Genomic DNA, 12,953 nt, shown 5'->3' with positions numbered 1-12,953 from the left:
CTCCAAGCAGAGCCTGCAGTAGTCATTACCCGGTGAGATGGGTTCAGACTTCAGCAAAAGAAAAACATGCCAGGAATTATTACCTGCATCTTCATGCCATCCAGACCCAGCCTGCAAAAAAAGCAAAAGCAAACATGAGAGGCATGGAAAAGCAGAAATAGGTAAGAGGCCTGTAAGTTTCACTACCATAAACAGTGAGTCCAATGCCATGAGTAGCATGAACACTGGACTTCTAGCCATTCCTGGAAAGGCCTTTTGAATAAGACACAATGGCTAAATTAGGACTGGATGTGAAGAAAGAGGCAGACTTGAGCTAGATCACTCAACTTTAACCTACTTATTGGCCTACTGCTCAAACTCTGCAGTGATTTTCTAGAGGGGTGGGCCACAACACAAATGGAAGGAAAAAAACAACCTTGTAAGATTTTCTACATGGAACTTTAAAGTGACGTCTCATCTCAGGATATCTTTCTCCTACAATACAGATAATCCTTGACTTACAACTATTTCAAGTAGTTTAATAAAATGCAGTTAAAAATGCTATACAAGCCATCATTAAGAATATACAGTATCTGTGTGTGTGTGTGCATATATATATGTGTGTGTATGTATATGTGTATATACAAACACACATACATATACATATACACACATATATACATGTATATACATACATATACACATACATATATACATACACACACACACACACACACATATATATTGTAAGAAGAAGAAGAATACAGTCTTAGTAGTTAATTTGACAGTGTTGTGGGAATTAGTTGTTTAGCAGAGTGATGGCATTTGGGGGAAAACTGTCCTTGTGTCTTGTTGTTCTGGTGTGCAGAGCCCTATAGTGCCGTTTTGAGGGTAGAAGTTGAAAAAAATTATTTATAAAGGTGAATCCTAGAGAGGCAGGAAATGCATCACAAAACAATGGAGATGAATGCTAGAGAGGAATAAAGCTGCATACAAGGCAGATGTAACTAACACCTGTAACATCTTCCTCTTTTCATTTAACCGCACACAACATTGTAAAAGTTCAGATGAGAACCAGTACTAACATTTTCAACAGATTAAGTCTATCAGGTGGTTGCGAACATCTGCCACCACGGGTGAAGACTGGCCCTCTTGTGCAGACTGGCTCTCTTTGCACTAAGAACGTCTCTGACCTCACTGAGGCTGCTGGGCTCTTCTCACCACTTACTGGGGCGTCCAGCATTTGACTGCTGTCAGGTATACTGGCTTGCTCAGAACTCTCATCAACATTGGTTTGAGGCATCATCACTGTGCATTCCTTATTGTCAGTGGGTAAGTGTGGTGTGGTGATACCAGGTGCATCTGGCCTGTCCACTGGATATGGAAAATCTGGCTGCTCAGCCACACGCAAATCCAACTGGAACCACAATTTCCATTGCTAAGCAAGGTGGTTGTTAGGTGAATTATGCCAGATTTTACGACCTTTTTTGCCATGGCTGTTAAGCAAATCACTGCTATTGTTAAGTGAATCAAGAGATTCTTAAGTGAATCCAGCTTCCTCCATTGTCTTTGCTTGTTGGAAGCTGGCTGGGAAGGTCACAAATAGTGACCACCTGACCCTGGGATGATGTAACGGTCATAAATACATGCCAGTTGCCAAGTGCCCAAATTTTAATCATGTGACTATGGGGATGTGCTGATGGTTATAAGCGTGAGGACTGATTTTAGGTCATTTTTTTCAATGCCGTTGTAACTTCATACGGTCACTAAATAAATGGTTATTAAGTCAGGACTACCTGTATAACCTTAGATAATCCATCTATATTCTGGAATTACTTTCTACATGTATTTTGGAGTACATATGGTATCTTCTAAAGGATAGTAGGCAGTATTTAAAAGAGTCATGTTGCACTTTCAAACTACATAACGGCTTTCATAACACGCTATCTTTTAGCTATGTTGCAGTAGACCTAGAATTCACACTTCGCAAAATTAACTCCCAAGATACCTAACCAGAATTGCTGATTCTACAGTCCAACACAACTGGAAGATTCCAGGTTAACAAAGTTTGCAGGACAAGTTTGGATTTCAACAAAGCCTTACCAGAGATAGTCAGAGATTCTAGAAACATGTCCCTGGAATGCGGGAGACTTCTCTCCTTCGATATGCCAGCACACTAGCATGTTAATTGTTTTAGATATCTACAAAGGCAAAGAAAGAACTATTATTTTCCTCCTAAAGTGTAAAGTCATCAGAGTAATAGCTGTAGGTCTTCATCATTTCAAAAACTCCTGAGAAAACCAGTATCTTCTGTTTAAGTGTAGACACAGATGAGAATATTTAAAAGCACAACCTTTTTCATAAAATCAAAGGGATATAGTATAATAAGTTTTTAATTGCATTTTAACTGTATATTGCTTTCTTTTATCCTGGCTGTACACCGCCCTGAGTCCTTCGGGAGAAGGGCGGTTTATAAATCTAATAAATAATAAAATAATAATAATAATATCTTCAAACAGCACTGAGTTTAACTATGAAGGACAAAAATATTAGAGGAAAGTACCTTGAAACATGGAATCTCCACAAATGTAATCTAGTTTTTTATTTACAAAAAAAAATTAAAAGTGATGTTCATTTTATTTAGAAATGGATGAAATTTTAAAAGATGGAATATTTCCATTTGATGAAAAATGCATGATGCCTACTGATGCATTTCCTTTCTGCAAGGCTATAAGAAACCAAAAATACAGTTGATACCTGCAAACCACAAAAAAGCCGATTCAGACTGATGTCCAAACACTATCAGGTCTTTCTGGTGTGAAGGATATTCAATTCATTTGAATGCCTCATCTCCCTTAAAGCATCCTATGCATCCTTCCCATGCCAACTCCTTCCACAGCATCAGCACACAGAGTAGCAACCAGCAATACCATCCCTTATCCCACTGCAAACTGGCCATTACTACAGTGTTTTCCACCACTCATCACAGAGAAGTTTCCTCCACAAAATTAACATTTGTCTTAATTATTCCTATGCCCAGAAAGCAGACCAGAGTGGCTGCAGAAAATATTAGACATAGAAAGAGAGGAAAGTGGATTAGATGAGGTTGTTGGGTAGCTGGTATGTTCAGAAATGATGTGTTCATTGTTTGCAATCTACGCTGCTCCTCCGCATTTGCAAGAGAAAGAAAACATTCCCCTTAAGGCACACTCATAGATCCACACTGTGGCTAGGGCTGCAGGCTGTTTCTGTGGGAGGTGAGTACAATTGACTGTCAAGAGCAATGAGTCCTCATCCCCAAGGGCTCACAGCAGTGGTTCTCAACCTTTATAGTGCTGCGACCCCTTTAATACAATTTCCCACGATGTGGCGACCCTTTTAATACAATTCCCCATGATGTGGCGACCCCAACCGTAAAATTATTTTTGTTTTGAATTTATCACACCTGAAGCCATATTGGCTAGCGATCTGAACTGCTTGCGATTGCCTTGAGGAGAGAGGCATTAAAGCAGAGGCTCCTCCCCTATTAAGTTTATCGCGCCAGAAGGCAGATGAGGCTAGCGATTGGGAGTGATTGCAGCTGGCTTGAGAGGGAGACATCAGAGCAAAGATTTCTCTCTTTTTTAATTCATCGTGCCTGAAGCCGAATTCGGCTAGCGATTTGAAGAGCCTGCAGCTGGCTTGTGAAATCAACCATTGGAGCGCAATTCTTCGACTCGCAAGTATACTTCCCATATTTCCAATGGTCTTAGGCTACCCCTGGCAAATCATCATTCAACCCCCAACGGGGTCGCGACCCACAGGTTGAGAACCGCTGGCTCAGAGCATTGGAGGTAAATGCAACCTGATTCACCAGCAAGTATTACATCAATTTCTCTTTCACTTTCACTTTATTACAGTCTATATAAACAAGCAGAAGGCTCTGTAACTAGATATATCTATACATATAGAGATAGATACAAATAATGATTAAGACAAAGTTAAAATACATTTATAAAACAACCTAACCAAAATTTATGAGTTTACTATTTAAAACCAGGGAACTTTCTTCTTCCACGATATTCAGTTGGATAATTGAATCCAGATCTAGGTAAACCTAGCCACTAAACCTAATATTTAGGTTTAGTGGCTAGGCATAGAGTCATAGACTTTATAATATTATACTTCATGATGTGGAGGAGACAAACAGGTTCTCTTCTCCCTCCACATCTTTCTAATAGGATATGTACCATCAGCCTGATTGTAAAACATAGTACACTAAGAAAAATGTTTCCAAGAAAAGTTGATGAGAATTCCAGATACTTTCTAAAAACTCCTCTACTCTGGACAGGGCTAGTGCTTGTGCAAGATAGCACATATTTGCTCCTGTTCGTTCTTAATAGAAGAACAACAATATCCTAATCAAGGAACAACCAAGGAGAAAACCACATCCCCACCAATACCGGCAGGGCAAGCTGCTGAATATAAACAGGGAGCAAACCCTACACCCATCAGCACTAATGATGGTACTTGTTGAGTAATGAAACTTGGTTGCAAACAAAACAAAACAAAACACACACACAACTCAAGCTCATAGAGCACCAAGGATACCACAAACTATGGTGCCACTGATTTTCTGCAGAGCAATTTACAATATGATACAATATAGAATTATTGAGCTAAATGATGCTTAAAAACTACTTACAGGGCCAATGCTGATGAACTTGGTAAATTGGTCATCAGCCTTGATATGATCATATAATTCCTCTATGGCTCGTTGTCTCAATTTTTTGATGTGGAATTGCTCATAGATATTAGCTATTGCTGGAATAGAAGCAGAAAGAGACCTATGGAAGACTCAATTTACATTCTGAAAAATCGGAAGCAAATACAACAGAAACTGTTATTCAATTAATTTGCAAACCCAACATATGTTTCCATTGTAATTCAAGCTGCAACTAGGAAACACATCTAATTTCCATTTAACATATTGCTCCAGGCAAACAGTGTTTAGTTTTTACACCTTTCTTAATCTTTATTGCCTCCACCCCCACAGGCTTTGGTTTATAGCTTTGCCGTTCCCTGTTAAATGTATAGATACTCTTCAGGTAATGATGGCAATTGGCACTGAAATTTATATCGCTAAACAATGTGATCATAAAGCCTAAGACACATGGCTGCAACAGCAATCCCTGCAGTCCCTATTGTGGTTGTTAAACAAGGATCATGGATTTTTAAGCGAGTACTTCCTTGCAACTTCCTGCCAACTTCCATTAATCAAGATCAGTAGGGAAACCAGCAGAAAGTTGCAAGTCCCAGGTGCTCACAAGGCAGACAGCAGGTAGAAAAGTGGCTGCTGCCTGGTGGGAGAGAGAAAGAGGGAGTGTGTGGGTGAGTAAGGGAGTGCACAGGTGGTCAGGAAGGAGTGGCACAAATGCAGTGTGGCTTGGGGTGGCTGCTGCCTCATGGGAGAGGATGTGCAAGGGTATGTGACTAGGGAGGGTGCTGTCACATAGGAGAATAATATACCTGTTACTATCACTGTTATTTTGGGGAACCATTAGATACAATGAAATGTTAGAAAAAACACCTATTAGGCTTATCTTCCTATCTTCCTGAGGACCCTTTTAGAATTACAAAGATGTTTCCCTGACAGTGTTTTTATTCTGCAGTGAAATGGAATCTGACAAGAACAAATGAGGGGGCTCCTTTGGCAAGAGGCAGGTTCACATACCATAGATCACTTTCAGTAGCCAGCTATGTGGTGTGTATAAATCCCCAGAAGCAATATTATTTTTTTGTGCTGGCCAGTCAATACTGTTGTAATCTTGTACATAGAGTTCCTACAAAAGAAGCCCAGAAGAATAAAGAATTAGCATTTGAAGATCCATAAGAAATCTCAGTGAGTTTTGAACAGGCAAAATTGTTTCTTAAAGAACATGCCAGAAGCACTGACCTCCAGAAGGCCTTTAGAGAGATTCCACCTTAGTTTAGCATCATGAGATCAGAAAAAAACAATTGTGCCTGTCCATTATTTGTTTAACATTGTATCCTAAAGAGATTGGATAATCATTTGTCTGAAATGTTTTCTGCTTGAGTAGGGGTTGGACTAGAAGACCTCTAAGGTTCCTTCCAACTCTGTTATTCTGTTATTGGCTAGTCCTACTCACTCCAACAGAAGAGCCTTAAAACCTGGCTCTGCTTGCTGGCCAATAGGGCTGCTTAATACTGGGGCTAACTTTGCAGAGAGAATATCCCCACCATGTCATATGTCCTTTTGGTTTTTAGTCCGTATTTAATCTTTCTTATTTTTTAAATTGTTTTGTATTATCTTTTTTATGCTGTAAGTTATCCAGAGTCACTTTTACAATGGGATGAGTGTTGCATACATTTCATAAGTACATTTCATAAGTACATTTCATAAGTACATTTCATAAGTACATTTCATAAGTACATTTCATAAGTACATTTCATAAGTACATTTCATAAGTACATTTCATAAGTACATTTCATAAGTACATTTCATAAGTACATTTCATAAGTACATTTCATAAGTACATTTCATAAGTACATTTCATAAGTACATTTCATAAGTACATTTCATAAGTACATTTCATAAGTACATTTCATAAGTACATTTCATAAGTACATTTCATAAGTACATTTCATAAGTACATTTCAGGAAGGAGTGGCACAAATGCAGTGTGGCTTGGGGTGGCTGCTGCCTCATGGGAGAGGATGTGCAAGGGTATGTGTCAGGCTACCTCCGACGGTAAATAGGAAAGAATTCACGTTGACTCCATTTGGAATGAAAACAAGTACTTATACTTTTACAGTCTTGATAGCAGCCAAGCAAAGCTGGAACTGAGACAAAATATGGCAAACATATCATATCCCCCCAATTGTCCCTCCTCCTTCAGGAGGTCAGGCTGGTCTGGTCCAATGCCAACTCCTTCACGGCCCCTCGTGGTAATCTTCTTCCACAGGTCTCTGGATGTCAGTCAACTCAGGAACGCAGTGTCGTTAGAAAAGCGCGCTGATAACACTCAATCATTAATCATCCCTCCTCCCTGTTATGTCAGCCGACACTTAATAAGCTCCTTTCCCTTACCCCTGGACGGTGGTATGATACATCTGATCTTAAGAGTTTATAATACAGAAATAAACATTTTACATTCTATCTACTGATATAATCATTCAAAAGTAAATGAAGATTGGAGTGGAGGCTGACATTCGGCCCTCCTGCAACAAGGACGTCAGTCCTAGAAAGAAAAAGAGAAGTTAGGGTTTGTCAGGATATTTTTATAGAATTGTGCTATTTTTCCGATGCATGAACATCTTCTTTGTTCACCCATTCAGCTTGGGATAATGGAAGTGTTTCCAGGAAATAAGATATTGAATTTTATTTCTATGTTTTCTTGAATCTAAAATTTCTTTTATTTCAAAGTGTTGTTCTCCTCTATGAGAATTGGTATAGGAGGGGTGTATGGTTAGGACGGAAAGTAGACGTGTGTTCAGGTTTCAGCAAACTGACATGGAAAACGGGTGGATTCTCTAAGTGTTTTTGGTAAATCTAGTTGTACCGTCACGGGTTGATGATTTTACTATGGGAAAGGTCCCACATATTTGGGTCCAAGTTTCTTAGATTTCTGAGTGGTTTGAAGATATTTGGTGGAAAGATAAACCTTATCGCCCACTTGATATTGTTCTCAGGGACCTTTTTATCTGCTTGTTTTTATGCGCACGGTGAGCGTCCGATCGCCTTAGTAGTCATTTTCCATGTGCTTTGTATTTGATCTATCCATTCTGATAAAGAGGAAACAGTAGTTTCTTCCTGTGGGAGTTCCGAGATAGGAACAAAATCTTGACCTGAAGCTATTTTAAAGGGAGTAAATCCCGTGCTACTATGAATTGAGTTGTTGTAGGCAACTTCAGCAAAAGGTAAGAGATCAGCCCAATTATCTTGCTGGTAGTTAACATAACATCGGAGATATTGTTCTAGTACAGAGTTCGAACGTTCACAGCTTCCATTAGTTTGAGGATGATGGGAGGAGCTTAATCCTTGGGCGGAGCCAATGAGTCGTAAAAATTCTTTCCAAAATTGAGAAGTGAATTGAACTCCTCGATCTGAAATGATGCGATCAGGAACTCCGTGAAGTCTATAAATGTGTTGTACAAACAACTTTGCTAGAGTCTTTGAGGAGGGTATTTTTGAACATGGAATAAAATGGACTTGTTTGGAGAAAAGGTCAGTCACAACCCATATAACAGTATTGCCTGAACTTTCAGGTAATTCCACTATGAAATCCATGGATATTTCTTTCCATGGGGTTCCTGGTCTGGCTACCGATTTGAAGTAGTCCAGGAGGTTTTCCTGGAGGCCTTTTGGATGATGCACAATAGGTCAACTTGCTACATATGCTTGAATGTCTTTTTTAAGACTTGGCCACCAAAATTGTCTTTTAAGAAGATGCAAAGTTTTCACAAATCCAAAATGCCCTGCCATTTTGGCATCATGGCATCGTTGTAGGATGGTTTCTCTGAGTGATAGAGGAACATATAGTTTTGTTCCGATCCAAGCTAGTCCATCACGGAGTGTGCATTCATGGGAATGCGCTAAGTACCAGCCAACGGTGTTTAAAGCTCCTTTAAACGACTTGGTTAGTTCATCTGGGAGTGAAGGGTCAGCTTTGGAGTGGCTTCTAGTTATTGCTGGGGCCGCCAACTGTTGCAGGAAGTATTGGTTGAACCACCTCGGAGCGAGTGCAATTGTATTGGGGTAAACGTGAAAGAGCATCTGCTAAGAAGTTTTTCCCCAGGAATATAATGTAAAGTAAAATTAAAGCGGTTAAAATATTGAGCCCAGCGGCTTGTTTAGGTGAAAGTTTTCTAGGAGTCTTTAGAGCTTCTAGATTTTGTGACCATTCAAAGTTACAATGGCACTGAAAAATTTGACTTATAACTGGTTTTCACATTTACGACTGTAGCAGCATCTCCATGGTCACATGATCAAAATTCAGCTACTTAGCAACTGGCATGTATTTATGACAGTTGCAATGTCCAGGGGTCATGTGATCACCATTTGTTACTTTCCTAGCTGGCTTCTGAGAAATAGTCAATGGGGGAAGTGAGGTTCGCTTAACAACCACATGATTCTAAAGTGTGGAAGGGCACTTTAGCTGGTATCCATGAAGAAAAACTTTTTAAGGAACAATTCACAGTTCTGCTGTGGAGTAGCTTAACCGGAGAGAAGCTAAAACCTTTGGTAATTGGTAAATCGGCAAAGCCACCCTCATTCAAGAACCTGCACCCCAAAGACTTTCCTGTTACCTGGAAATCTAGCAAATCTGCATAGATGACTGATGCCCTATTTGAGGAGTGGATAAGAGGTATTGACCGAGAAATGAAGAAGAAGAAATGCGCCATTCTCCTTGTAGTGGACAATTGTCCTAGCCATCCCCAAGTGAATCATCTTACAAACATGAAACTGAAATTTTTGCCTCCAAAAACTACATCAAAAATTCAACCGCTTGACCAAGGCATAATCAAAACATTCAAAATGCACTACTGAGCCCAGCTTCTGCAATGGGTCATTGCTAAAATTCAAACCTATGGTTCGTCTGCAGAATCAAAATCATCCATTTCATCAGTTACTGCTTTGGACGCAGTTCTCTGGATTAGTTCTGCTTGGAATAAAGTTCAGCCTGAAACAATACAGAAGTGCTTCAAGAAAGCTGGGTTTGTTACAACCCAAGAGCAAGATGTTGCAGCCTCTCTAGACAGTCCACCTCCCATGGTGGAATTCAAGGGAGTAGATTTTGAAGATTTTGTTGCAATGGATGACGATGTGGTAATCTGCAATGAACCTGACCCAGAAGCAATTTTCCAATCAGTACTGACCAAGGTGCAACCCAGGGGAAAAGTGCTGGAAGCAACTGATGAAGCAAAAGAATTAAACAAGGAGGACACAGAAATTGCAGATATTCCAAAAGAAGAGGATGTCAGTCATTTGATAATGCAATTAAAATCATTTGCCAGGAAAAAATGCCCAGGTATGCTGAGTGGTAGGGCCAGCGTTCAGAGTGCTTTCTCCACTTACTGTATTTTTGGAGTATAAGACACACTTTTTACCCTCCCTAAAGAGGGTGAAAATTTGGGTGTGTCTTATACACAGAATATTAACCCATCCACCCCCAGGAAAATGGGGAGCATGGAGGCTGCAATAGGCTATGGTAATGCCTGCAGCCTGAAACAGCTGATCTTCAGGAGGTTGATCCAACCAACAATCAGCTGTTTGTGCTAATCAGGCTGTGCTGAAGCTGAAGCTGAAACGGGCTGTTTGCTGCAAGGAGGCAAATTGCTGGGAGGCCGAGGCAGATTTTTTTTTGTTTTCCTCCCTCAAAATGGTAGGTGCGTCTTATAGTCCGGAGCATCCTATACTCCAAAAAATACGGTACCTTCATAACAAGAATAAGAAACAGACTAAAATTGATTCTTTTTTTCAGAATGATTAAAACATGAGAAAACAATGCATACGTAAATGTACTGATTTTGTATGATGCAGTATTGTGTGAATGATTTTCCTATGTTTTCATTATGTGTGTTTCTGTACAGTAAAATGAGGCATGTGTACATATCAGTACAGTTGTTCCATATGCTGACAACTTTCATTCAGTCCCTTAAATAGTAAGGCTGCGCATTCTTTGAAAACTATTTGGAAAAGATACTTTGGAATATGAAAGAGCACAAGCACAGGTGCTTTAATGAGCTGAATATGTGGAAGCTTGAAAAATGTGGCTGCTTTAAAACGATGCCTTGAAATAATTTTTGAAGCATGTACATCCCTTCTAAATTGGTCTAATATAACTCTGAAATATATTTTTAGAACAAAAAGAAGAAAAAATCAAAAGGGCATTTTCCTATCAAATTTCAATTTTGGAATTCTTTGGGGACTGGGAAATGAAAATTGGTCCAACCCTGCATCTTAAACAAGATCAGAGATTCCATTAATTGAAAGTCATTGGATTAATAGGAAAGCTATGTGTTGTGTCTTCAGCCCCCGACCTGGGCCTCCTGGCAGAGAGTGACTCAGAGAGTGAGGGGGAAGAGCCGACAGGGCTTCCCTCTGCAGGACCTTCCTCTCTGGCTCTGCTCCAGAGTCCAGAGGCAGGCCAGGTGGAGGAGGAGGAGCTGACACGGCCTCTTTTCCCCGACCCCTCCTTCTCCCTGGCCACGCCCCAAGAGCCAGCTGAGGAGGATCAATCTTGGCTAGATGCAAGGCAGCAACGCCGAGGAAAACGTGCGCAGCAAAGGAAAGGGAGGGGCCAGCCCAGGGAGTGCTGAGTCACGGAGCCATACCCCACAGGGTATAAAAGTGGGTGGAGCTGCCATTGGGCTTTGTGACGGACAAAAACTGACTTTTGGAAACTTTGGCTGCTTTATTGTGAGACTAAGGACTTGGCTCTTGGACTTCTGTTTATTCCTGAACTCTGGGTTGCTCCAACAACAGACCACAGCTGCACTGAAGAGATAGGAGGACTTGGCAGGCAATCGGAGGTTCGTTGCCAGAACTGATATCTGTAGTAGGCTTCTCGAGGTCCAGTTTGGTGAAGAATTTTCCTTCGCTAAATGTGCTAACATATCTTTCATGAGTGGCATGGGGTATATGTTTTGGCGCACACTGCGTTTAGGTTCTATAGTCAACTATAAGACGAAAGAGCCATCTTTCTTTCGGAACATCACTGGCGCCGCCACGAGGCCCAGCTGGTTGGATAAAGCCCGCTCTAGGTTTTTGTCTATGAATTTACGTAGCTCTCCCAATTCCTTTTGGGTCATGGGATAAGCTTTTGGTTTTGGAAGCTTTACCCCGGAAGGATGTCTATGGCACAGTCAATAGGCCTATGGGGAGGAATGCGTCTGATGCTTTCTCACTAAAGACTTCTCTGAGTCCCAGTATTCCTTGGTATTCTCTCTTCCCCCATCTATCCGTTCAATCATTGCCCCTAACTTATCCTGGTGCAAGGTCACGGTAGGTCCCTTCTTGGGTTCCTTTTCCCTTTTAAGGTTTTGGAACGGAAACGTGGGACTCCCGTTCTCCAGTTAATATGGGGTTCCATTTCCAACCATGACAAGCCTAACAACAGGGGTTGGTCCATTCCTGGGGCTACTATGAAGTTCAGAATTTCGCGGTGGTCTCCTATTATCATTTCTATGGGTTCCGTTACGAAATGGGCGGGTCCTCCTGCCACAGAGCCATCTAACTGGGCAAACGCTATGGGCCTACTTAGGGTTCTCAACCTTAGTTCCATTTTCTACTAGTTGGGACTGACCATACATCTAGTGCATCCAGAATCGAGTAGTGCTAGCAGTTCCCCCTTATTACCCGAAGAGGGTACATGTAGATTAACTGGAATGTCCAAGGGGCCCCGTGCCCAACTCACCAGAAGGTCTTCATCGGACTCTGACGTGGTTTTGCTGTCGTCAGTATCGGTCGACACTTCGCCATCCTCCTTGATGGGAGTGCCCTTCTTGGCAACGCCCTCCCCCATTTTTGCTGGTTTACGCGCCTTAGCCGCTGGCTTCACTGGTTCCTTTTCACCACCAGAGGTCGCGCTTGGTATCAACTTAACCCTGCAGTCGGCTGCTCGGTGGCCTTCTTTTCCACATCTGTAGCACGCAGACGAACGTGGTCTTCCTCCCTCCAATCTAAGGGCGGCCCTATAGGTGCCTTCTGGATAACGGCCAAGGGATGGCCCTCCAGTGCGCTGTCTTCTGCCACGGTCCTTCACTAGCTCGATTTCCATCTCTGCTGCCAGGGTGTACCAGCCATACAGCGTAGTTGGAGAGGCTCGTGCTCGACACAGTTCATAGAGATCTCCATTCAGACCATCTTTGAAAATGTCTACAAGGGTCACCTCCGACCACCCTCTCATCAAGGGAACTAAATCACTGAACTCCTGGTTATAATCAGCCACGGTCTCCTCCCTTGCCTGATG

General features: G+C 41.4%; 1 protein-coding gene across 1 annotated transcript in view; it reads right to left on the bottom strand.

Annotated features, from left to right (window-relative positions):
- LSS (lanosterol synthase) overlaps window positions 1-12,953 on the bottom strand; it is a 52,736-nt gene that overhangs the window by 12,840 nt on the left and 26,943 nt on the right. The window contains exons 9-11 of the mRNA XM_058184713.1: window positions 4,664-4,782; window positions 2,083-2,180; window positions 84-111 (exon numbers count right to left, since the gene is read on the bottom strand). Of these exons, the coding sequence (XP_058040696.1) occupies window positions 84-111; window positions 2,083-2,180; window positions 4,664-4,782 (245 nt within the window). The remainder of the gene's footprint in view (window positions 1-83; window positions 112-2,082; window positions 2,181-4,663; window positions 4,783-12,953) is intronic.

The sequence above is a fragment of the Ahaetulla prasina genome, chromosome 1 (genome assembly GCF_028640845.1).
Source record: "Ahaetulla prasina isolate Xishuangbanna chromosome 1, ASM2864084v1, whole genome shotgun sequence".
In the NCBI taxonomy this organism is placed as follows: Eukaryota; Metazoa; Chordata; class Lepidosauria; order Squamata; family Colubridae; genus Ahaetulla; species Ahaetulla prasina.
Note: the sequence above shows the minus strand (reverse complement) of the source record. Positions and strands in the feature narration are given on the sequence as shown.